Below are 23612 nucleotides of genomic sequence, written 5' to 3' on the forward strand. Positions count from 1 at the left end.
TGTAATCTTTGCAACTGAGATTGTCTCTCTATGGTTTACTGTCATTTATATAAATGTAACACGCCCTATGCCATAAGTGATAATTTAATAGAGGTTTCTTGTTTAAAAACATTAAAAGAATGATAATAATCCATAGGAATTACAGTGCAAGAACAACCCATAGAATTAGTTATGATTTTTCTGAGTAATGCAATGGCAGCATTCGGGTTTCCTGATACAATCATGGAGGTTAATTACAAAGATACATGAAGGGACACAGGGAAACAGCAGAAGTTTTACCTTCAGAGTTTGGAAGATCAGAAATCACCTGACAGGTCTGGGAAAGCAGAGCCAACAAGTACCTGGACATACTGATCTGAAATTAACAGCCCTAAAAGCCAAGGTAGCAGAGGTACAGACCTTCTTGCCTAGTCTTTCCATGGTTCTGCTATCTTTATCAGAAGGCAGTAACTTAGGAGAAGGAAGCAAATGAGATGGCTTGTCAGAAGCCACAGACACCACCAAGGGGTCAACAGAAAGATACTTGTACAAGAATTTACATTCCTCAGGCACCCAGGTTTCTTTGGGGCAGGGGGCTGAGAATCTGAAGCCTTAGAGGCATTAGAAATGGCATCCAAAAAAGCAGCCAAAGTAGGAATGACAGCAGAAGGTCTGGGAGAATCCATCTGCAGTAGCTCATAATACCTTTTTTGTACATCAGAAACTTGAGCACAATCCTATTTAAAAAACTACATCCTAGAGATAAGTGTTCCCAAAGTATCAAGGACTGGTAGATTCCTCTTCCTCCAATCCATAATCCAAAGGAGAGGGAATCAAGGAGGAGTAAGCAAGGGATTCCTTATTTGAATCTGCCTCCTCCTCAGAGGAATCCTATTCACTGGGTCTCTTAAAGGGGGGGGGCCCTGAAACAAACGTCCTGAGGAGGTTTTAAACCCATCAAAGCATGAAACAACCCGAGTGACGGACAGCCCCTCACTCTGTGGATTCTTAGGAGCTGAGGAGACAGTTCAGTTTTTTTTTTGCTTTTTTTTCAGTGGGACGTCTGCCTTATAAAATTTGGAAGGCTCCGACCCCAAGCAGCATTCAATAGTTGTATTCGGGACGACTTCTCTGACTAAAATTTCAGTAACACCTCTAGGCTCCTCGGAGATCATCAGCCATTGTTTCCCTTGAACGTCGAAGCAGACATCTGCAATGCTTCCTCAAGCATGCCTAAGGTTGGATTCCTGCTGGTCTCCAACACAGTTGCAGCAGAAGAAACCAATGATAAAGCCTGGCAAACCTCTGAGCTATCACTCGCCTCAGAAGAGACATCTGTAGGAGGCTGCACAAAAGACTCTGGCCTGGATTTCTTGGCTTTCTTTCCAGATGGCTGTCCCTCGGAGCAGGAAGTTCCCTCCATCATGTTTTTAGCAAGAAGCTTAAGATTCTTATTCGCAAGATAAAGCGCCAAAAAAGAAAGTCTACTACGAAGAGTCTTGGGAACAAAGGTCTGAAAGACAAAACAGGAAGTATGGTCGTGCGAAGCGCCAAGGCAAAACAGATACTGTTCGTGACAGACTTTATGGGGAATCTGTCTCCCAAACTGGTATTTGCCCTTACTAGATGACACAAAAGCTTGCAAGCAACAATATAGTAAAAGATAAGTAAGAAAACAAAACCACAACGGCATACTTACCTGTAATGGCTTGGTGAAACAGCAGTGGAACAAGGGCTCAGACTGAGCATCAAGAGATGTTATTTGGACTGGTGGCAAAGAAGTTCTAAAGATGGGAATTCTGGACGACACCTTTACGCCCTATACTACGCGAGAAGCATACGCATGACGTACGGCGTACTATAAAGCAACCTAAAGGCTTTGGTATACTAGCCAGATGTTGGGCTGCCTTTGGCAGGGGATCCCTAATGTAATGAATACAGCAACAATGTAATGGAATGACAAATTATTTCCCCAATGAGGTCCTTATCTGCACTAGCCCTGAATCAAGCCAAAACCTGAGGACTATAGACAGTAAAAGGTAGACTGGTCATGTAACTTATACTGCAGCAAGAAAAAGCTACAGATACTGAGGAGCAATGCTCATTTTATCCTGAGGACGTGCCGATGTCCAAGTGGGGAAGTATCCACCCAGCTAAGAGGGGAAAGGGCACTGAGCTCTGGAAGCAGAGTCAGAGAGCAGAATTTCTGTAACAGTGAAAAATACAATGATCACCACTGGTGAAAGAGCTAGTCACAGCTGTGACCTTGCTAAATTCAGGGACGTGAACAATCCAAACAGACACTTCTTTACAGACATTAAACTTACTTACTGATGGTGCAGGAATTAGATATTCAGATACAGTAACACTGTATCCTTGCAGATGCAAAAGCATCACAACCATGGCATACTTCTGGTGAACATCCTCAGGGCGGATGAGAGAGCAAATGGTAAAGCATGGACTAGACAATGACTTGCTCCAATGCAAACATCCTAAAAACTCCTGGATTCCACAGCAAATTTTAGATGAAAGTAAGCACACCTAATATCAAAATAGCATACCCAATCATCTTCTGTCAGACAAGAAACGAATGACTATCAAAACCAAGTCAGAAAATTCTTCTAGAACAACAAAGTTTAGGCCACTAGCATCTAAAACTGGCTTGTTTCAAGCACTAAAAAAGAACACTAAACAATATGGGCACTTTCCAGTCTACAAAGATTTCCTGGATGGTCCTTTTGTACACAACACCACATATATGTTTTCACTTTCTTTTAATGGATTGGGATATCCAGCAGAGGGGGAGAGGATGGGTATAATGGGCTGGAACGAAACAGTATTCTGTCACCCTTGTATATAGGCATCCTCATCTCTCTGTGGCGACCGCTTTCTAAAATGAAAACAAAAAGACAAATGACTCTTCCCTGTCTCCAAAAGGGAACAGTTTTGACAAGGATCTCAAGTTTGCTGTTACTAACCGCTTACAGGTGAAATGCAACTTCACGACCACTGCCAAAAACTCTGGCCATGGAACCCATCCATGACATACCTGGAAGCTGCCCTGGACACTAGGGTTTCTTACAGCCTGTTGCTTAAGTTGTTGCTCCCCATATCTGAACCATACAGGACACAAGATTCTCTACCTTTTAAAGAATGTCCTCTAAAGCATTTTGACAGTTTATACCAACAGATCTTTCTTCCTTGTCCATATTTGCAGAAACAAAACTGATCTCTGGAATAAAGTCCTTTTGTTTTTGTATGAGATGTTGCAAGATATACCTACGGAGCTGAAGTATAGGCTTTCACTGATGTTTGGTACTCTGAAGGATACCATAGCACAAAAGTGAAACGTCTAAGTGACATGTCAATTCTGACATCAGTCCAAAAGTGACTCAAAACAAGTACCCAGGAATTGAAACACTGAACCTGAAAGGGCAAAGAAAATGGGCAGACAGTGCCAAAACCTTGCGGCTAAGAGAAGAGCCAGAAGCCAGCATCGGCATCTAGAATGTCAACACCATAAAGGTTGACACAAACAGACAATAAATCTATTAAAGTCTGCACTGATGCAGTCTACACAGAGTACAGCACAGGTGACTATGTGGTGAATAGGGGTTGATGTACTGACACTAGAGCTTTGCACATCATATCTTTGGGCCACTATTAAAAAGATGGCTTCCAGTGAGGAAAGCCTCAGTGATATACACAGTGGCCTAAAGGTGGCAGAGGGCTCTTTATCCCAGGTATAAAACCTAATAGGAAAGAGATGCCTGAAAATGTCAGCTAGGCAAATAAAAAGACCTCTGCAAACTTATAAAAAGAAGTTATGTACCTACCATAATGTTCCACGTTAGTTGTCTTCATCTCGCCTTCTTTCTTGCTTGTTGGGATCGGAGCAGACCCTCGGCTCCGACTCGGCCATCTTCTAAAGCTCGAGAGCTGTTTACTGGCTTGAGGCTACCCCTTATCCCAAGATGCCTAGCGCTAGCTACCCAGATCTCATTTGTAATAGCTAACCCCAGACATAGCAAGAATAACCTGACCAAAGTAACAGGTTGGGCAAATCTGTTATACTCTCTAAGTCAGTACAGGAAACAAACCTGAAAATAGTCAGCTGGTGAAGCCTAAACTCCTCTCGGTCCAATAGGACAGGAGGATGGAGGGGGGACGCAAGAAAGAAGGCGAGATGAAGACAACTAACATGGAACGTTATGGTAGGTACATAACTTCTTTATGTTAAGTTGTCTATCGCTCCTTCGTTTCTTGCTTGTTGGGACAGTGTCCCTAGCACCTATGATCCTGGGTGGCTCATTGGAACAGACTCTTCAGAACAGTGGAACCAAAGTTAGCTCTATTCCTGGAGGCCATTTCTAACTTGTAATGAGAAATAAAGGTATGAGGATTTTACCATGTGGCAGCGGCACAAATAGAGTCCATGGGCAACCTAGACTGGAAGGCTACAGAAGTGGCCAAAGCCCTAGTAGAATGACCTTTCGGTTTGGAAGACAACTCTGTTTCTTAGTTGACAGATGAAGGTGATAATGTAAGCCAACCACCTGGACAGGGTCACTTTGGAAATTGGAAGACCCTGTTTGCCCCTAGCATAGGAAAGGAAGAGTTGGTCCGACTTCCTTATATCCTTCTTTCTATGCAGGTAAAAATGCAGTTGTCTATGAACATCCAAAAGGTGCAACTTGTATTCTGTCTTGTTAGTGTAGTTAGGGAAGAATACTGGAAGGTCTATGGATTGGTTTAGATTATTTTCAGAGCACACTTTAGGAAGGAAGGAGGGATTAGTTCTCAGAGCAACCCTACCCTTGTGAAAAACTAAGTACGGAGAACGAACGCTTAGTGCTTGAAGTTCCGATACACGTCTGGCTGAGGTAATAGTACCAGAAAGACAGTTTTCCAAGATAGAAACTTAAGGGAGCAGGAAGCTGCCGATTCAAAAGGGGGCATAATCAAGGCGGTTAGTACCAAATTAAGGTCCCAAGGAGGAGGGGGGATCTCTCACTGGGGGCCTAAGGAGAGTAGTCCCTCTGAGAAAGGCTTTACACAGCTTATGAGACATGATATTTAGATTAGAAAAACCAACATGATAGTTAGATATGGCCGCGAGTTGAACCCTGCTGGTGGCAGAAGCGGACCCAGAGTGAAAAAGCTCAGTTAGGAATTCCACGATCTCGTGAACTGGGGCTGAAAAAGGATCTATGCTCCTAGCCTCTGCCCAATAAGAGAAACGTTTCCATTTGCTAGCATACGTCTTCCTAGTAGCAGATTTATGAGAGGATACAATAATTTCATGCACAGCTGGGGAAATGCTGGGAAGCCTGGCTAGGGTTGGAATTGGATCAACCAAGCTGTGAGCTGGAGTGTCTGGAGGGATCGATGCAGCTCTCCTGACTGATGAATCAGCAGGTCTGGAAAAGGATCCAAGGTCCAGGGCTGCTCGAGGAGGTAAAGGTGCAGGAACGGAAACCAAATCTGTCGAGGCCAGTAAGGAGCAATGAGGATAATTTTCAACCCAACAATATCACTTTCTGTATGAGTTTGGGTATAAGAGGAAAAGGCGGGAAGGCATAAAGGAGTCCCTGAGGTCAATCGTGGACTAGCGCATCTCTGGGAGGGTGACCGGGAAGCGGTAAAAGGGAGAAATAGTTGCTGCATTTGGTGTTGAAGGGGGTTGCAAACAGATCGCAGCAAGGCTGTCCCCATTTGTGGAAGATGAGATCCGCAACTACCTGGTTCAGAGACCTCTCGTGAGGCATGAGAATAGCTCTGCTGAGCCTGTCCGCTATGACGTTGGACTTCCCAGAGATGTGCGTTGCAATCAGGAATCGTTGGAGGAAATCGCCCACTGCCAGAGTCTGAGTGCTTCTCGACATAGGGGGTAGGACCTGCTTCCGCCCTGCTTGTTGATGTACCACACTACTGACATGTTGTCCGTCTGAATTGCAATGGTCCCAGGAGGGAGTCCTGAAGTGCTTGCAATGCTAGTAGCACGGCTCTCCTCTCCCAAGACATTTATGTGCAGATGGTACTCGTGAGGCTGCCATGTGCCTTGGACTGTCCTGCCCTGATAATGCCCCCCCCCCACCCTATCAATGAGGCGTCCGTGGTCACTGTGGCAACCGGAGGGGGTTGGATGAATGGTCTGCCCTGAGACACTAATGGGGAGACCATCCACCAGGAAAGGTGTCTTTTGCAAGTTTCTGTAATCATGATCATGTGAGACATGGGGAGCTGTTGAAAGGACCACTGTGTGAAGAGAAGCCACTGAAGGATTCTCATGTGAAAACGGGCTAGAGGCATCAGAAGAATTGCCGCCGCCATAGAACCCAGAGTTTAAAGGACCAACTGGACTTGTACCTTTTTGCATTGCATGAGGATATGAACTTGCTGCCGAATCGTGGCCACCCTGTCCGGCGGTAGCCTTGCGGACATACTTTTTGTACCTAGATCTGCTCCTATATAGGTAATAGATTGACAGGGCAGCAAGGCAGATTTTTCAAACTTTATGGTAATGCCTAACTGAGCACAAATTGCGATTGTATAAGTCCCTGGCTTGAAGGAGTTGATGCCTGGTAGTAGCAGTAAGGAGTCAGTCGTCTAGATAAGGAAACACCTGGAATCCTTGACGCCTCAGGTGAGCTGTGACCACTGCCATACATTTGGCGAACACCCTGGGGGCTGTGGTGAGACCAAAGGGCAGAGCTCTGAACTGATAATGATTGGCTCCCAGCCAGAAGTGAAGGAATCTCCTGGAGCGCCTGTCCATCTTGATGTGATAGTACGCATCCTGGAGATCTACTGAGCACATCCAATTGTCCTGACCCAAAAAGGGTAGAATGGACTGAAGCGCGACCACCTGAAACCTTGTTCTTTGAACAGACTTGTTTAGTCTGCTGAGATCCAAAATTAGTCTCCAATCCCCTGTCTTTTTTGGTACCAAAAAGAACCTTGAGTAAGTTCTGGATCAGAGTTGGTCTGCCGGGACTTCCTGGATGACTCTCTTTCTAGCAGTCTTGAAATTTCTATGACTGCTTGGGCCCTCAGATTGGGTGGAACATCTGGGGGGGATTTGCTTGACGATAGGGGATATTGGAAGAAGGGAATTCCATAGCCTCCGGATATGATAGAGTGTACCCATTTGTCTAGCGTAATGTCTTGCCAGGCTTTTGGCTACAGTGAAAGTCTTCCCCCGACTGGCTCCAGAGGTGGGCAGTCAAGCAACCCTTCAGGGATGCTGGAAGGGCTTGTCAGAGAAAGATTCTCTGATGTCCTGGTTTTGCGGACCCCCTCTGCCTGGAGGGCGGTGTCTGTTATTTCCTCCTCTGCCCCTGGAGGAAAAATCACTATGTGTATCAGGCGAGGCTCCCTGGGATTTCCGAAACCACATTTTCCCACTCTTCTGACCTTTGGGATATGGTCTGGAAGGAGTGGAAAAACGGACTCCCAAGACAGAGAGAGTCTTGCCTTCCTGTTCACACCTAGTGAGAGTGTCCTTCACCTGTGGTCCAAAGAGAAATGAACCGTCAAAGGGGGTATTGGTGAATGACGCTCTAAAGGGCTTCGCAAAATTACACAGCCACATCCATGCGTATCTCCTAAGGGCCACGCCTGTACCTGCGGCTCTACTCGCACCATCGACTGCATAGGAAATGAGCCTCATAGAGGAGTTAACTACCGAATTAAGGGTCGCCAGCTGAGAAGCTACTTTAGCTTGAACCCCTTCAGCTGATGGATCCTGGGGGGTATCTCCAAGCTCTTTCAGGAGATCCCTCTGAAGCCTGGTAAAATGGCACAAGTAATTCAGTGACCTCATGGAGAAGGTCGCTGAAGCAAACATTCGCTTCCCATATCTGTCCATAAGTCCTAGACTCCTTGTTAGGATGATGGACAGAGGAAGAAGTTTCCGCTAATTCCTTTTTAGTGGCCACTGCTACTACCATGGCATCCACAGGAACACCCTTGGTAAGGAACTGTGTCAGGGGGTGCAGTGATAAACTTGCCGGGCCTCCTCGGGGTTGGTTCCACTGTATCCGGGGCTGACCAAGCCCTTCGAGCCACCACAGACATTAGTAGATCGAATGGCGGAGACACCCAGTAGGTGGAAGGGCGGGAACCAAACACATCCAGGAATACGGATTCGTCCTGAGTAGAGGCTAGAACAGTCCAGTTACCATCTGCCTAAGCATTTCTAGGATGTCCGAAAAGGAAAAATCTTCAGAGGGGGATCTCGGGGACCCTTCCGATTCATCCAAATCCGAAGTGACAGACTCAGGGGAGGCAATATGCTTCCTCTTGCACTTCCTCTTCCGAGGGGCCTCCTCTGAATGATCAGAGGAGGCCTCGGAAGAAGAGGAAACACCCAGTGGGGTGCTCTAGAGCGTCGGTTCCCCACGCTTGGGGTGTGGCGGAGGGACAGAGGTTGACGCAGGCACTACAGGGAACGGAATCAATGGGGTCGAACGTGGTGCTGACTCAGGGGCCAGTACACTCCTCATGATATCGAAGGCATCCCTGCCACGATGCAAAGGCGGCTCCAGTTCCGAGGAAACCAGAATCCTTCACCGCACAGAGGGGGATGGCTCCGAGGCCAATGTAGGAGCCGAGCTCACCTGCGCCGAAGCTCCGAGAGGGAGAACGGGGTCGGACAAGGGTCCGATGCCACTCACCCCCTCGGAGCCGACAAGGGAGTCTCGGCACCCAGATCCCTGCACAGAAAGCACCGTTGAGGGGATCGTAGCAGATGACGGAACCGAAGGGGAAATAGTTATCGGTGCCGATGGTTCCACGATTCGAACCCCCAACAAACTCCGGCTCCAAGCTCACAGGAGTCGGAGGAGGAACATTGATGGAAGCGGGCGGAGCAGACACCTGTTGAGGAGGGCTGGATAACATTTTGGCCAGTGCCTGTGACTTCAACCTGCTGACCACTCTCTCCATGTCGTGGTCTGAGAGTCTAGAGGACTGAGAGGAGTGGGAGGATCTGTGACTGCGGTCACTCTGCAACAGGGGAGACCGAGGGGACGAATGTATCAACTCTAGAGACGGGGACCTCGGTCTCTTGTGGGTCCGAGACAGCTCCGAAGATGCTGGTGGAGCAGACTGGGAAGCAGCCTCCTCGGTTCCAGCCCGAACCGAAGTAGTCGGAAATGTTTGGGCCAATGACGGCTCCAAGCTGGGAGCGAACGATTTGGTCAGTTTAGGAGATTTCACCGGCTGAGCCTTGGCTGGTGAATCCTGGGGCTTAAGAAGACCCCTTAATATAAGCTTATTTTTGCGCTCCTGCAGAACCCTTGGGCTGAATGCGTGGCATACAGAACAAGAGTCCTGCAGGTGCACTGCGCCTAAGCAAGAGATGTGCCCATCTATCAGAGACATTTTCTGACAGCATGAGTCACACTTCTTGAATCCAGACACTTTGGATTCCTTAGACATATCTAGTCCTACTCAGAAAAGTCTTTGGCCAAAGGCCCAACAACAAAAAACTACAAACACTAACCTAACCAAAAACACAACTACAGTCAAGTTTTTTTTTTTTTTTTTTTTTTAATAGGAAGCCTCTAACTTAAACGGCTACCTATGAAGAAAAAGAGAAGACTAAAACTAAAAATAAAATGCTACAATAAGTAGAGATAGGAAAAGGGAAGGGGGGAGGGGAAGAACTCTCTAACTTAAATGAGTTCTAAGGGGAAAAATACAACACTAAAACTACAACAAGCTAATTAACAATAATGTCAAAAGACTAAACTATCAAAAAAGGACCCCTAATTTGCTAGAAAAGTACTATAATAACTTACAAGAGCCTGAGCCAGTAGCAACGAACCTCGCAGCTGAAGCGGCAAACGAGATCTGGGTAGCTAGCGCTAGGCATCATGGGATAAGGGGTAGCCTCGAGCCAGTAAACAGCTCTCGAGCTATAGAAGATGGCAGAGTCGGAGCAGAGGGTCGGCTCCGATCCCAACAAGCAAGAAACGAAGGCGAGATAGACAACTTAACATCTGAAGTTACAAACTAAAAGTGTGTGACCTCCCTTCAGCATCAGTGGTCCCACCAATGAGGTTTCAACAATTTTTTGTACGTCTTTGTCAAAGACGGACTTAGTGGCTGCCATGCATAAAAGTCATATGAACAACTTGGGAGGCAGATATATAGGTTCTTCTACCACCTAAAAAGGAATCTTTTTGACTGGCGGTTCCACTGTTTTGATGGTCACCTCAAAACTAGGAGAACAGAAGCAAAATCTTTTATGAAACATGTACTTAAGACATAATACTATGCTTAGAAGGTTTTCAGATCACTGACGTAGCTGTTCTCAAACTCTATGCAGGTTTCTTGGAATCCCAAAACAGCAGAGGTTATAACAGGCAAACAGCGCTTTGGTAAAGGCAACTCCACACAGTCTTTCTTATGACTGAGGGCAGAAGTGAAAACCCCCACATAAGACTTGAAATTTGAGCAAATATGTGACTCTGCTCACAAAACACACTTTCAATGCTTACCCTGGGGAGGAATGCTTTTTTCTATACAGGGACACCTGAGAAAAGCTACATGCCAACTTAATACAAGGGTACCTGTCCTAAACAGGAAAACAACAAATGTCTAAAACTGAGCAAACCCGCAATCTTTTTAAGGGTGGCGAATTAAACAAGGGAATTCAATCAAAAATATGTGAATGAGAAATGACAAGTTAATATGGCAGGCAGAAACACTAAAAAGTACTTGGGGAAAACATTTCTAATATACACAAAGTTTATGCTGACATGTTAATGAAGTTAGAGGGCAAGAAGAATAAAAAAGGAAAATGCACTACAGTGGGAATAACATTAAGGCAGACCTAAACCCAAAGAGAAAAATGTTAAATTTGGTGTATATAAAAAAAATGACAAAACAGAAAACAACGAAGTATCACAAAGACTTTTCAAGACCATTTTTTTCTGCACTACAGAAGAATGAGGTGACCAGCAGGCTGAGAAAGTTTGAATTGCCAAATAATTCTAATGCCTGTGATCTTAGTCCAAGGTGTTGCAGATAACAGACCCAACTCCTAAAACATCTAGAATTTTACAACTCTGTTCCTACCAAATAAATAAATAAAACAGATAATGTGGAAGAAAACAAAAATGTATGTATCCCACTCTCCCATAGCAACTTAGGACTTTTAAGTGTGACATTAAAGGCAAACAAATCACACTGGCTAAACTTATCTGTACCTCCAACATTCTCATAAGGATGTCGCGTCCATTTCCATTTTCCTGTTCACTTTTAGATCGAATGCAGTCAACAAGATTTAAAAGCAGCTTGCAGGACATGGTCTGTATGCTACTGGGAAGAGACTCGTCATCAATATTCTTGGCAAAGAGATGTACAGCGAGGGAAAGGTCAGTGAGTGGTAGATGCTGACGGACGTGATGTACAAGATCTGCTAGTGTGCTATAAGCAAGAGGTCTAAAAACACAAGCAATAACAAATTAAGGTCAGAGAGTTACACAGTTACATAAACACTAAATACGTGTATACAAAATGATATGTTTCTAATCCTAAGCAGTGACCTGTTGGCATGAAATTTAACAAGCAGCTAGTTCGGGTTCCAACATATGGCAGTACATGTAAAAATGTATTTCCATACACTACTCCACTGCACTCAGCTGCTGCATAAACCCTGTTGAAAATTATGCAGTGTTACGTCAACTGGACAGTTGTTGAGTCCTGCTGAAAGTTGCTTAATATTGTGAAATACATGCCTCTTGATTTTATCCAACCAGTGCAGTGCCTGACTACACACTTGAATGCCTTACATTTTAATCAGATGTTCAACTAGGTACTTCACTTTATTCTGCTGACAAGATGGTGACGGTACTAAGCAGCAGGAAAAACTAATGTCATGCATATTACACAACACTAACAGCAAGCAAGAACTACCACCTACAATGATGGGCACAAAAATAGAGTGAAAATCAACACTAATATTAAAGGAAAAAATGAACCTCAAAATGGGAAGATGCCAGAAAACTGAATGAACAATGCAAATCTGAAGGCTGAATGGAATAGTAGACAGAAAGGAAGAAATTCACAAGATGAGCTTAGGATACTAACCAGGAGTTCAGAAATATGGAACTTGTCTTCTAATGATGGAAGAAAGAATAGCTGTGTAAGAACTTACCACAACCTTAGATGTCCTTCTCTTCCATGTTGCAGTATTCACTACTGTGGGGAGGTTGTTGCCTGCAGCACCTGACGTTCGGCCAGTATACCAAAGTCTGCGGAGCAGGGGTACGTGCAACATTTGATGTCAGAGCCATAAACCAACATTGGCTATAAACTGCCATCTGCACGTACCCACTTCAGAATGGACTGCCACATACAGCAGTACCCCTGGAAGCAATGAAGAGGAAGGAGGAAGCTTTTCAGACCCACGTGTAATAATAGGCCAAAGGGTGCATCATGGAGGCATATCCCAGATGCTGAGGTTTGGTAGATGGAGAGAAATCTGTCCCCTCAGGTGGCTAAACAGAAGAGAGGGGGTAGGGAGGGTGGGAATGAATACTGCAACATGGAAGAGAAAGACATCTAAGGTTATGGTAAGTTCTTACACAACTATTCTATGTCCTTCTATTCTCATGTTCCAGTATTCATTACTGTAGGGAGAAAATCAAAGCTTTAGGCATGAACCTGGGAGGAAAAATTAGTTCCTTGGTCTATTAGGCCATGTAGAATGGACCTAGCAAAACCACTTCTGGCCCTAGAAGCCAAATCTAGTTTGTAACGTCTGGTAAAGGTATGGACTGATGACCAGGTAGCAGCTTGTAGGGTAGAAGCGTAGTCTACCCCCTTGAAGAAAGCAGCTGAAGAGGCAACTGCCCTACTGGAATGAGCCCTCATGCTTTCAGGTATGGTTTTGCCATGAAAAAAGTAGCATGCAGAGATAGCCCTTGGATATCCATAGAGATAGTCTTGTTTAGAAACTGCCTTCCCCAAGGCCTTTGGGTGAAAGGAGACAAATAGCTAGTCAGAAAATCTAATGGGTTTGGTCTTGTCCAGATAATACCGGAGTTGTCTGTGGACATCTAGGGAATGTAGAGTTTTTCAGAGGAATTTTGAGGTTGAAGGAAGATGACAGGAAGGTTAATGGTCTGATTCAAGGATAGCTCATTAACCACCTTAGGCATGAAGGAAGGGTTAATCCTGAGGGAGACCCTGTCTTTATGAAAGATGAGGTAAGGAGCGATGGCTATCACGGCTTGGATTTCAGATACCCTCCTGGTGGATGTGAAGGCCACCAGCAGTACTGTTTTCCAGGTACATAGCTTCAGTGAAGCAGAGTGGGCTGGATCAAAAGGAGGTAAAGTGAGTTTTTCCAGGACAAAATTCAAGTCCCATGTAAGAGGTATAGGCTTGGGGGGGGGGGTCTGATATGTAGGACCCCTTTTAAAAAGAGCTTAACCTCTAATCTGGAAGCCAGAGAAGGTACCAAAGGAAGACACGAGGAAATGGCAGACAAGCGAACCTTAAAAGAAGAGTATGTTAGTCCTGAATGGAGAAGCACATACAAGTAAAAAAGGACCATGGGTACAGGAGTGAGTAAAGGGTCTTGGTTTTTCTTATGACACCACCTGGAGAATCTTTTTTGCCACATAATTTCTTCTGGTACTGGGTTTCCTGGCCTCCTGCAGGATACTGAGTACGTCCTCTTGAGTATAGGTGCCTGAAGGGGTATCAGAACCATATTGCTCATAAAGTGAGCCTCAGATTGTCACCTGAGGGTGTATTTGGGACCCCCTGTCTTCTGTAAGTAGGTCTAGATGGTGGGGGTAACCTGTGGTGATTGCCCTTGGTTAATAGATGAAAAAGGGGAGACCAATGAGGTCTTGGCCAGAAGGGAGTCACCAGCAGGATTATTGGTTTGTCCCTCTGACTTTTCAGGAGGACCTTCTGAATCAGTGTAAAGGGGGGAAGGCATAAAGATACATCCATGCCCAAGAGAAAGAGAAGGGGATCCACTTTCCAGGCCTTGGGATGTGGATCCCTCATACAAAACAGAGGCATCTGCCTGTTCTGGGAGGAGGTCTGCCTGAGGAATACCTCACTTGTGTATAAGATCTAAAAACACCTCTATGTGAAGCATCCATTAGTGAGAGGTGCAGAAGTTCATAGGTTGGTACTAGGCTATCAGCGCTAGGGCCTGTACAAGCCTAGCGATAACAATTCCCTGGCTACTTCTTCCCACAGTATTTACTTCCCTGGACCCCTGTCTAGCAGGACTGACATGATCCCCGGGTTGAATTTCCTACCTCCCATGCAATCATCAAGGTTCCTTTTGAAGAGGGCCAAAGAGGCACTCGACTTGACATGTATGGGCAATCTGTACAAGAGTCTGGGGAGTCTCTGGGTCAGGAACCTATCCCTCCAGCATGTTTTGTTCATTGCGATGACAAGGTTTAGATCCCTGGAGTGTGTCTCTCTGAGGGATTGGGATTTCTTTAAGTGGAGCATGTCCAACAGCTCTGGGTTTGACATGGCCTTTTATGTTAAGCAGAGTTCGACTCTGAGTAGACGATATGCGACAAAGTGTACAGGAGTTTTTTTTTTTTTGTTTTTTTTTTAGACGGTCAGCATAGGGCATCTGCTTTAGGCCTGTGATTCTTTTAGTGAGGTATTTCTGCAGCCTTTCCAGTTTCTACAGATGTCTTGAGAGGTACATACCAAACAGGGCATTGTATTCTATAATGGGTCTAATGAGGGATGAGTACAGTGGGACAATGACCTCCTTTTTTCTGGATGAAAAGCCCGTAGTGATGAGGTGTGCCACATAGAAGGATTTCCTGACTGTTGTGGCGATGTGGTTATCGAAGGTGAGACCACTGTCCACCTGTGTCCCTAAGTCTATCACACTTTCGGTGTTTAGTGTACTGCCACCTATGTGGTAATTCACGGGTACATGTTTTTTCCCCAAAGAGGATAACTATACATTTCTTGGCATTGAGCTTGAGCCCATGGCTCTGGCACCAAGGATCTGTTTCTATAAGGCCCCTTTGTAGAATATCCACATCATTTGGAGATACAATAATGTCTCCCAGTTTGCAGTCATCTGCGAACTTGATTAGCCAGAGTCCCTTAGTGTTGGCCTGTACTTCAGAGAAGTAGATGCTAAACAAGAGTGGTCCCAGGACTGAACCCTGAGGTAGTCCAGTTGTCACTTGTCTGGAGCTGGATTTGGAGTCGGCTACTTTTACAGTGTGGGTTCTGTCAGTAAGCCAGTTGGCAACCCATCAAGTGATGTACGGATTAATGCCCAACTTAGTAAGTCTATCTATGATTCCAGAGTGGGGGATGGTGTCAAAGGCCTTGGTGAGGTCGAAATAGGCTGTGTGGACCACCTTACCCTTGTCCACTGCTCTGGAGACGGATTCAAAGTCGTCAATCAGGTTTAGGAGACAAGATTGGCCCTTCACGAACCCAAATTGCATGGGGTCCAGTGTTTGAAGGTTGCAAATGTGTTTGTTTATAAGTTCCATGACAATACATTCCATGACCTTGCAGATCAGGCTTGTCAGACTGATGGGGTGGTAGTTCTTGGGATCCAAGGTGGATCCACCCTTGTGGAGTGGAATAACTGTAGCTGTGTGCCACTTAGTGGGCACGAAGCCTGAGGTGAAGCTATGATTAAACATGACACTTAGATGAGGTGCCAGTTCATTTTGTGCTTCATGTAGTACACAGCCTGGGATGTCATCTGGTCCCATGGATGCTGTATTCTTAGCTGTAGAGAATGTGTTTTTTACCTGTGTTGCCGTTATTACTGGAATTTGACAATATTTTGGTATTGAGATGAGCCCTTTAGGGGGTGAAGTTTGCACTGAATCGATCTGCCAGGATATTGGCAATATCCTCGGGATCAGTATACTTAATGCCATTATGTTATAGCTCAGAGCAGATCTGAGCATTGCCATTTAGATTCTTGACATAGCTATAGAATGCCTTGTGATTGTCTTTGGAATCTTTGGCAATTTTATTTTCATAACTAGCTTTGGAGGATTTTATGAGGGATCTCAGCTTCTTACTGAGGCTGGTAAGAGAGTTTTTTGCATCCTGGGATTTTCCTCTTCTGCAACAGTTTCTTCCTTTTGTTGTAAAGTTTGTTTATGGCAAGGGACCACCAGATTGACTTCCTTTTTTTGGGAGGACAGCGTCTTGGTTCTATTGGGGATGGCACGATTCATGCACGAGTGGATGTGCTTGTACAGTGCCTTAGTGTAGGATTCAGTAGTCGAACTTTCAGTTCCCGTTTGCATGGGTGTCATGAAGTTTGTCACTTCTGAATTGAGTAACATGAAGTTGGCTTTGGAGAAGTTTTTTACGGATGTTTCCTTACTGGGGGGTGGGATGTGTATGTCAAGAATGATTAGCTAATGGGCAGACCTGACTAATGAGGGGGTGACTATAGGTGTGGAGCATCGATTGCCCATGTTGGTAATGACCAGGTCTAGGATATCGGAGCCCCTGGTGGGACTAAGGATTAGTTGATCCAGGGTGTTGGAATTTATGAATTCCAAGAACCATTGGGTAAAGGTGTTGGTACACGAGTAGTTTTTTCCAGTTAATGACAGGGTAGTTGAAATCACCCGGTATTAGGGTGCTCAGTTGTATCTTAATATTTTCCAGTATGTTTAAAGAATCTTGGGCATGCTGGGGGATAGTACAGTTGTGTACACTTACCATAAATGTAGATGTTCGAGTGTCTTCACTGTTGCAGTCATGACTGAAGGGATTTCCTTCTTCTTCTTCCCCAACATAGGCCCCTGGCTATTCCTCCTATTTTGGCTATTGTGGATGATGCTTCAGCATATGAAACTGAGAGTTTAAAGCCCTAATAGATAAAGTAGCAGAAGTGTACACTTTTTTGCCCCATCTTTCTAAAGATCTGGAATCCTTCTCAGTGGGAATGGGGTTTTTAGCAGAAGCGGCCTTAACGCCCTTAGGACCCTGAGAAATGGTTTCAGGGTCAGCAGTAGGGTTCTTGAATAAAAACTGGTGGGAATCAGGACCCTACAGTATCTGTCTGGCTTAACAGGAGCTGGAGGAAAAGAGTCAGGAGTTAAGTTAGCCTCCGAAAAAGCATCATCCACAATATCCAAAATAGGAGGAATAGCCAGGGGCTTATGTTGGGGAAGAAGAAAATCCCTTCAGTCATGACTGCAACAGTGAAACACGATGAACATCTGTAGCAAGCTACAATTTGGATTGCAGTCTTACCTAGTGTTAGCTGCACCTGGAGAATTTCAGACACATTGTGTTGGGCAACTAGCCTGGTGTTGTGAATATGGACACTCCTCCACCTTTAGTGTTTCGGTCCTGGTTTGGTGGCCGAAAAGTGTGGTAAGAGTTGTAGCCTGGTATTGCAGAGGTGCTCTCTGGAGCCTTGAACCAGGTCTCAGTTACTGCACAGATATCGATGTTCTCCATTTTTAGGAGTGCCTCGAGAGAGTGCATTTTGAGGTTTAGACTTCTAGCATTACCTTCAGATTTTGCATGCTTGTACCTGTTACGGTGGTGGTTTTGTCCTTTGAACTTTGCTTAAAAAAGGCACTATAGGGGTGGCAAGAACCATAGCCAGTAACCTGAATGCCAAGGGCGACAGGTGCAGACCATTTCTGGCAAAGCATCGTGGTCTCTCGATCATGTCGTCCCAGGCAGACAGATACTGGATCCTCTTTGAATGACAAAAGACGCTTAGCAAATTGTTGAAGTCAATCATTTTGTCCTTATACTGTGATATCATTCTAGGAGAAGGCAGGATGCTACTCAGGGCTAGGGTCATACCTGCCTGGGCCACATGATCCGAGAGCTCTTCAATGTCTCTTTTCATGTAGTCCAGGGAGGTACATCTCAAGTCATTCACTCCAACATGGACAATGACAGAGTCATATTTGTACTTGTGTGGAGTGACTTGATGTACATGCATTATGTGGCGGATCCTGGCACCCAACAGGCAGCTGACTAACTGGTGACTCTATAGTCAGGCACACTGATGTCCCACTCACCAGGCTGAGTGGGACATCAGTGTGCCTGACTATACAGTCACCTATGACTGAAGTGTTGGGTACGTTGTCTTGCCTTAGAGGCTGTTGTTGGGTGGCACACTTGTGTTGTGAGCTATGTGACACTTTGGTTGTGACTGGTGTTTGCTTGCGTTTCAGCTTCGAAAGGGCCTTGTTGCTTGGGCAGGTTAATGTTAAGGGCCTCCACATATGCGGGTTTAGTGTTGCTATGTGTTGGTGTTGGTGCTGTGGGTTTAGAAGGGCTATGTGTTGCTTGAGGTGTAGTGCGGGTGTTAACCTTCTCCTCAACTGTCTAGCACAATCTTGGGTGGAGAGAGCTTTGCTTCCAGTTTGGCTATGTAAGTGCATCTCTCGCAGGTTGTAGTGCTGGGTGGTAGGTAGGAGGAGAGGATTTTCTGTGTACAAGGCAATTGCTGTATTGCCCTAGTACGCCCAGATTCACTAGGTGGACAGGAGAAATCACCAGAAGCTGACCCTTGGACATGCCTGGTTTGGTGCTTTTTTTTTTGTAAAGTACAAGAGCTGTTTTCCCTTACCTTAGCAAAGTACTTTGCAATTATAGGCTGTTTAGTGCCTACGATTAATTTCTCCTTATTAACAAGGAGAGTTGAGTGCTTGTATCAGTTTAAGGCTTCCTAGTGCTTTCCAGCAGATTTTAAAGCAAGTGCTAGTCACAGGGATGCTTAAAGGTAAGATGAAAAAAGAAAATGGTTTATCCTAAACACTGCAGTGTGCACTAGAGGAGTTAGATGTGAAAGTAGATAACTTAAGTTTTACCTGTCTAAAAAGTTGAGTTTTAGTGGAGAGTCACTATTTTTAAAACAGCAAGATAGACTGAAAGGGGGTGGTCACTTTTGTAATCTGGTACTATGGAATTGAGTAGGATGGCCAATAAATTTAAATAGTTGAAGGGGAGTGATTTCACAAAATGATAATTTTGTGCTTACTCACAAAAGCCAGTAAAAACAGAGAGGAAATGAGATATGTGGTCAAATTAACATAAGGGGAAGGCAACTAGAAAGACAGTGGTGTTTAAGAACACTACAGTAACCGTGGGAGGGTGGGGAAAAATGTCTGCCTGACTCTCAAGAGACACAGCTGTGGTCTCGCCAAGTTTTAATAGGCAGTTAAAAGCAGAATACAAGTAAAACACAAGGGAGGTAAAACAAATCACAGTATTCAAAATAGAAAAAGGCAATAGAGTAATACAACAAATAAAAAGCAAACTAACCTTTCCCTCACAGCAAAGTGTAGCAGAGTCTGGGTGAGCATTTCTAGTTCTGCTGAGCGTTTCTGCCATAGCATTCTCTGCTGAAGGAATGTAAACTGCTTGAAGGTGGATTTGCAGAGATGAGGTAAAAGACCACATCTGTATGGCTAGGCTGCAAAGAGGGTACGACATTGTCCTCCCTGCTTGTTTATGCACCACAAGACAGTCATATTGTCTGTGACTACTTTCAAGGTGCCTGGTAGAAGGGCTGGTTGAAAGACCTGTAGTGCTAAGTAAAGGGCTCTCATCTCTTCGATGCTGATGCAATCCCTTTGACTTAGCAGAGACCACTCTCCCTGCACTTTGCTTAGTTTTTGCTGGTGTTGTAAAACTGCCTCCAAACCCAGGTCTGAAGCATCTGTGAAGATTTGCTGTAAGAGTGGAAGTAACTGCAAGGGCATGCCCTGGTTGAGATTGATGGCTGTAATCCACCATTCCAACTCATTTTTCAGGCATGGTAGTAAGGGGAGGGAGATATCCAGAGGATGAGAATGTTGATTCCAACGAGTCTTTAGTACCCACTGAATCTTCCTCATATGCAGCCTTGCCAGAGGAAGCATTGGTATCAAGGATGCCAAGTGTACCAGGACTCTCAGGAATTCTCTGGATGGAAGTGTGTGAAGAGAGAGAAGCTTATGGAGGTAGAGAGCGAGGTCTTATCTTCTGGCACGGGATGAAGGTTGCCATCCTGTCAGTTCTTATCCTGCACCCTAGAAAGACTAGGTCTTTTGCAGGAGTCAGGTGGGACTTCTCGTGGTTCACAGTGAACCCTAGGTCTGCCAGGCGTCTGGTCACCAGGACTAGGTGATGCTGCAGGGTGTGAAGGTCCTGGTGAAGTATTCAGGTCGTCTAGATATGGGTATATATGAATGCCCTGGATTCTGCAGTGGGCGATCACTGGTGTTAAACATTTTCTGAACACCAAGGGGGCTGTGGAGAGGCCAAAATGTAATGCAGAAAATTGAAAATGCACGGGAACCTACTGAGAAACATAGGAATTTCCTGTAGCAGTGGTGAACAGGAATTTGAAGGTAGGCGTCCTTAAGATCCAGGATACCCTAAAGAGCTGGTGTGCAATAAGGGGCAACAGCAGCTGCAAGGTGTGCATTCTGAAGGTGTGAACCTTGAGATAAAAGTGGAGTATGGACGAATCTAGAATTTGTCTCAAAGGACCATCATTTCTTGGGACCAAGAACATCCTTGAGTAAAATCCCTTGTTTAGCTGGTGGGGTGGGATCCTCTCTATGGTGCCAAGGCCTTGAAGTTGATCCAGAATAGAAGGGGAAAAAAAAAAGAGATGACTTGGGGGGGGGGGGTATCCCCAGGAAGGAGGGTAGAGCCCACCATGTCATAAAATAACCTTTTTGAATTATAGAGAGGACTCAGGCCTCTGAGGTGATCTTCCACCAGGAGGGTAAGGAGAGAGTGAGGTGAAGGGACAGGGGGGTGTGGAGAGAGGTAGTGGGTTTGGGTCACAGTTGAGGGGTTCTGTCCTGGTCAGGCTGCCTCTGAAAGGGAGTATTATTACAGGAGAAATAGGGGTCTAGGAGTGGAACGTTTCCTAGGTTGCCTCTATCCTTTAGTCTATGGTGATTCAGAATGAAAAGACAGTCTCCTAACAAAGGTAGTCCTTTGAGGGTAGTTTCTATGGTACCTAGGGATAGGTGAAAAGTACAGTTGTGTACACCTACCATAAATGTAGATGTTCGAGTGTCTTCACTGTTGCAGTCATAAAGTACAGTTTTGTACCTACCATAAATGTAGATGTCCGAACTGGATAGCATCTGCAGTCATAACAAATGGGTTCTCCTGTCGTCAGGCAGCCCTTCGGTCGGCCGGATTCCAAAGTCTGGGTCCGGCTTCGGCTGATGTCGCACTTCACCCGACGTCATCTCTGCTGGTCTTCGGGTATAAAGGCATCAGCCGACGCCATTTTCCTCAGTGTTTCTTGCCCCAGATGCCAGTTGCCCTCTTGGAAGGCTAAATTTTGGATAAATGCCAATGTTTCCAAAAAGTAGAAGGCAAACACAAAGAATAAGCATGTATGTACATATATACAAACAAATACACCATAAGAGACTCCCCCCCCCAGCTAGCTATTAGGAGGGTAAATACCCTAGGAGTACCACAGAGGGAAGGAGGGTGGGTAATCCTGACTGCAGATGCTATCCAGTTCGGACATCTACATTTATGGTAGGTACAAAACTGTACTATGTCCTTCATGGATGCATCTGCAGTCATAACAAATGGGTAGAATACCATAGCCAAACTAGGGGTGGAGGAAGAAAAATTATGGTGTAGTTAGGATCCCTTGCAGTACAGCAGTGGCAAACCCTGCTCGGGATCTAGAGTATAGAGGTAAATTATAATGCTTGGCAAATGTATGCACGGAGGTCCAAGTAGCCGCCTCAATAATGTCCTTGGTTGCCACTCCTCGTAAGAAAGCTGTGGTAGTGGCTGTAGCCCTTGTAGAATGAGGTCTTATGTTCTGTGGAATTGGTTTTCCATGGTAGGAGTAACAGAATCTTATGCAATTTCCTATCCATTTGGAGATTGTCTGTTTGGAAATTGCTTTTCCTTCCCTTCCTGTTGCATAGGCTACTAAAAGCTGGTCAGTTTTTCTGTTACTTTTGGTTCTGTCCAGGTAGTAGCGTAACTGCCTATGTACATCCAAGGTATGCAGCAGTCTTTCCCCCCTGTTCTGTGGATTGGGAAAGAAGGTAGGTAGGTGGATTGCCTGGTTTAAAGACACTCTGGATACCACCTTAGGCATAAATGTAGGATTAGTTCTCATGGACACCCTATCTTGATGGAAGATTAGGAAGGGTTGCACTGCCATTAAGGACTGTAGTTCCGAAACCCTCCTTGCTGAGGTAATTGCCAGTAGGAAAGCAGTTTTCCATGACAGTTGTTGCAGATCTGCTGTTGCTGCTGGTTCAAACGGAGGGAGTGTCAACTTTTCTAGCACAAAGTTCAAGTCCCATGCTGGTAATGGTGGTTTCCTAGGAGGTTTTACATTCTTGATCCCTCTGAGGAACTGCCTGAGTAGAGGATGCGAAAAGACAGGTGGATCGAAGCTGTATTCTGCTGAAATAGCTGATGCATGTATCTTGATGGAGGAATAGGACAGGCCTGTATGTAGAAGCTCTGCCAAGTACTCCAGAATGTTAGCAATATCTATGTTCGACACATCTTTTCCTCTTTCAGTACTCCAAATGACAAACCTTTTCCATTTTCCTGCATAGTTCCTTCTTGTTGAAGGTCTGCGGGCTTCAAGGATAATGTCTTTAACCCTTTGGGAAAGGTCTGGGTTAGTTGCTGCTATGTGATGTTCCAGGCAGTCAGTTGCAAGGTTTTAGGTTTGGATGCACGATGTTGTAGTTGTTCTGAGTTAACATCAAAGGCATCAGGGTATTGACCACATTCTCTCGAGACATGCTCCTCAGCAATGGGTACCAGTGTTGTCTTGGCCAATTCGAGCTATCAGGATCATCCTTGGACGTTCCTCTTTGATTTTCAGTAGTACCTTGTGCATCAAGGGAAGAGGTGGAAATGCATATGCTGTCAGGCCTTTCCAGCTGAAGGATAGAGAGTCCACCTTCCATGCAAGTGGGTGGAATGTCCTTGTGCAGAATTTTTGAGCTGGTGATTGAGTGGGGATGCGAATAGATCTATTTGTGGCATTCCCCATTTCTTTGTGATGGCCTTGAAGATGTCGGGTGTAGCATCCATTCGTGAGCATCTGAGGTGGTTCTGCTTAACATGTCTGCTAGGGTGTTCTCTTTTCCGGCACAAATATTGCCTGTAACTGGATGTTGTAGCTGAGAGCCAGATTCCAAAGGTCCAAAGTCATTCTGCATAGGGGTATGAATGAGTGCCTCCCTGTTTGTTGATGTACCACATGACTGTGGTGTTGTCTGTCCTTATCATCAAATGGCCTTCTTTGAGGAATGGTCTGAATTTTGGATTGCCAGTTTTACTGCCAGCATTTCTTTTTGGTTTATGTGCAGGTGCAGCTGGTCTTGAGTCCACAATCCTTGTATGCATTTGTCCAGCATGTGCCCCCATCCTAGGTCTGAGGCGTCCGTTGTGATGGTTTGGCTTGCTCGAAAGTTGTGGAAGGGTAAGCCTGGGTTTGACTGGCATGCTTGAGCCCACCATAGGAACTCCTGTTTTAGGCATGGGATTAGTGGGATTTCTGTTTCTAAGCTGTGCCTGTGCTGAGACCATAAATTCTTTAGGTACCACTGTAGCTTTCTCATATGCAGTCTGGCATGTGGGACCAAGATTATGCATGA

The 23612-nt window shown here is 45.3% G+C and overlaps 1 protein-coding gene across 1 annotated transcript in view; it reads right to left on the minus strand.

Moving 5' to 3' along the window:
• The window catches only part of LOC122816707 (transformation/transcription domain associated protein), a gene marked incomplete in the record, with an annotated part of 2794447 nt that overhangs the window by 2340202 nt on the left and 430633 nt on the right, over window positions 1-23612 (minus strand). Inside the window, 1 exon segment of the mRNA XM_044089697.1 lies at window positions 11199-11433. Within this exon segment, the coding sequence (XP_043945632.1) occupies window positions 11199-11433 (235 nt within the window).

Source organism: Protopterus annectens, chromosome 12.part0, assembly GCF_019279795.1.
Source record: "Protopterus annectens isolate FY-2018-M chromosome 12.part0, PAN1.0, whole genome shotgun sequence".
NCBI lineage: Eukaryota > Metazoa > Chordata > Ceratodontiformes > Protopteridae > Protopterus > Protopterus annectens.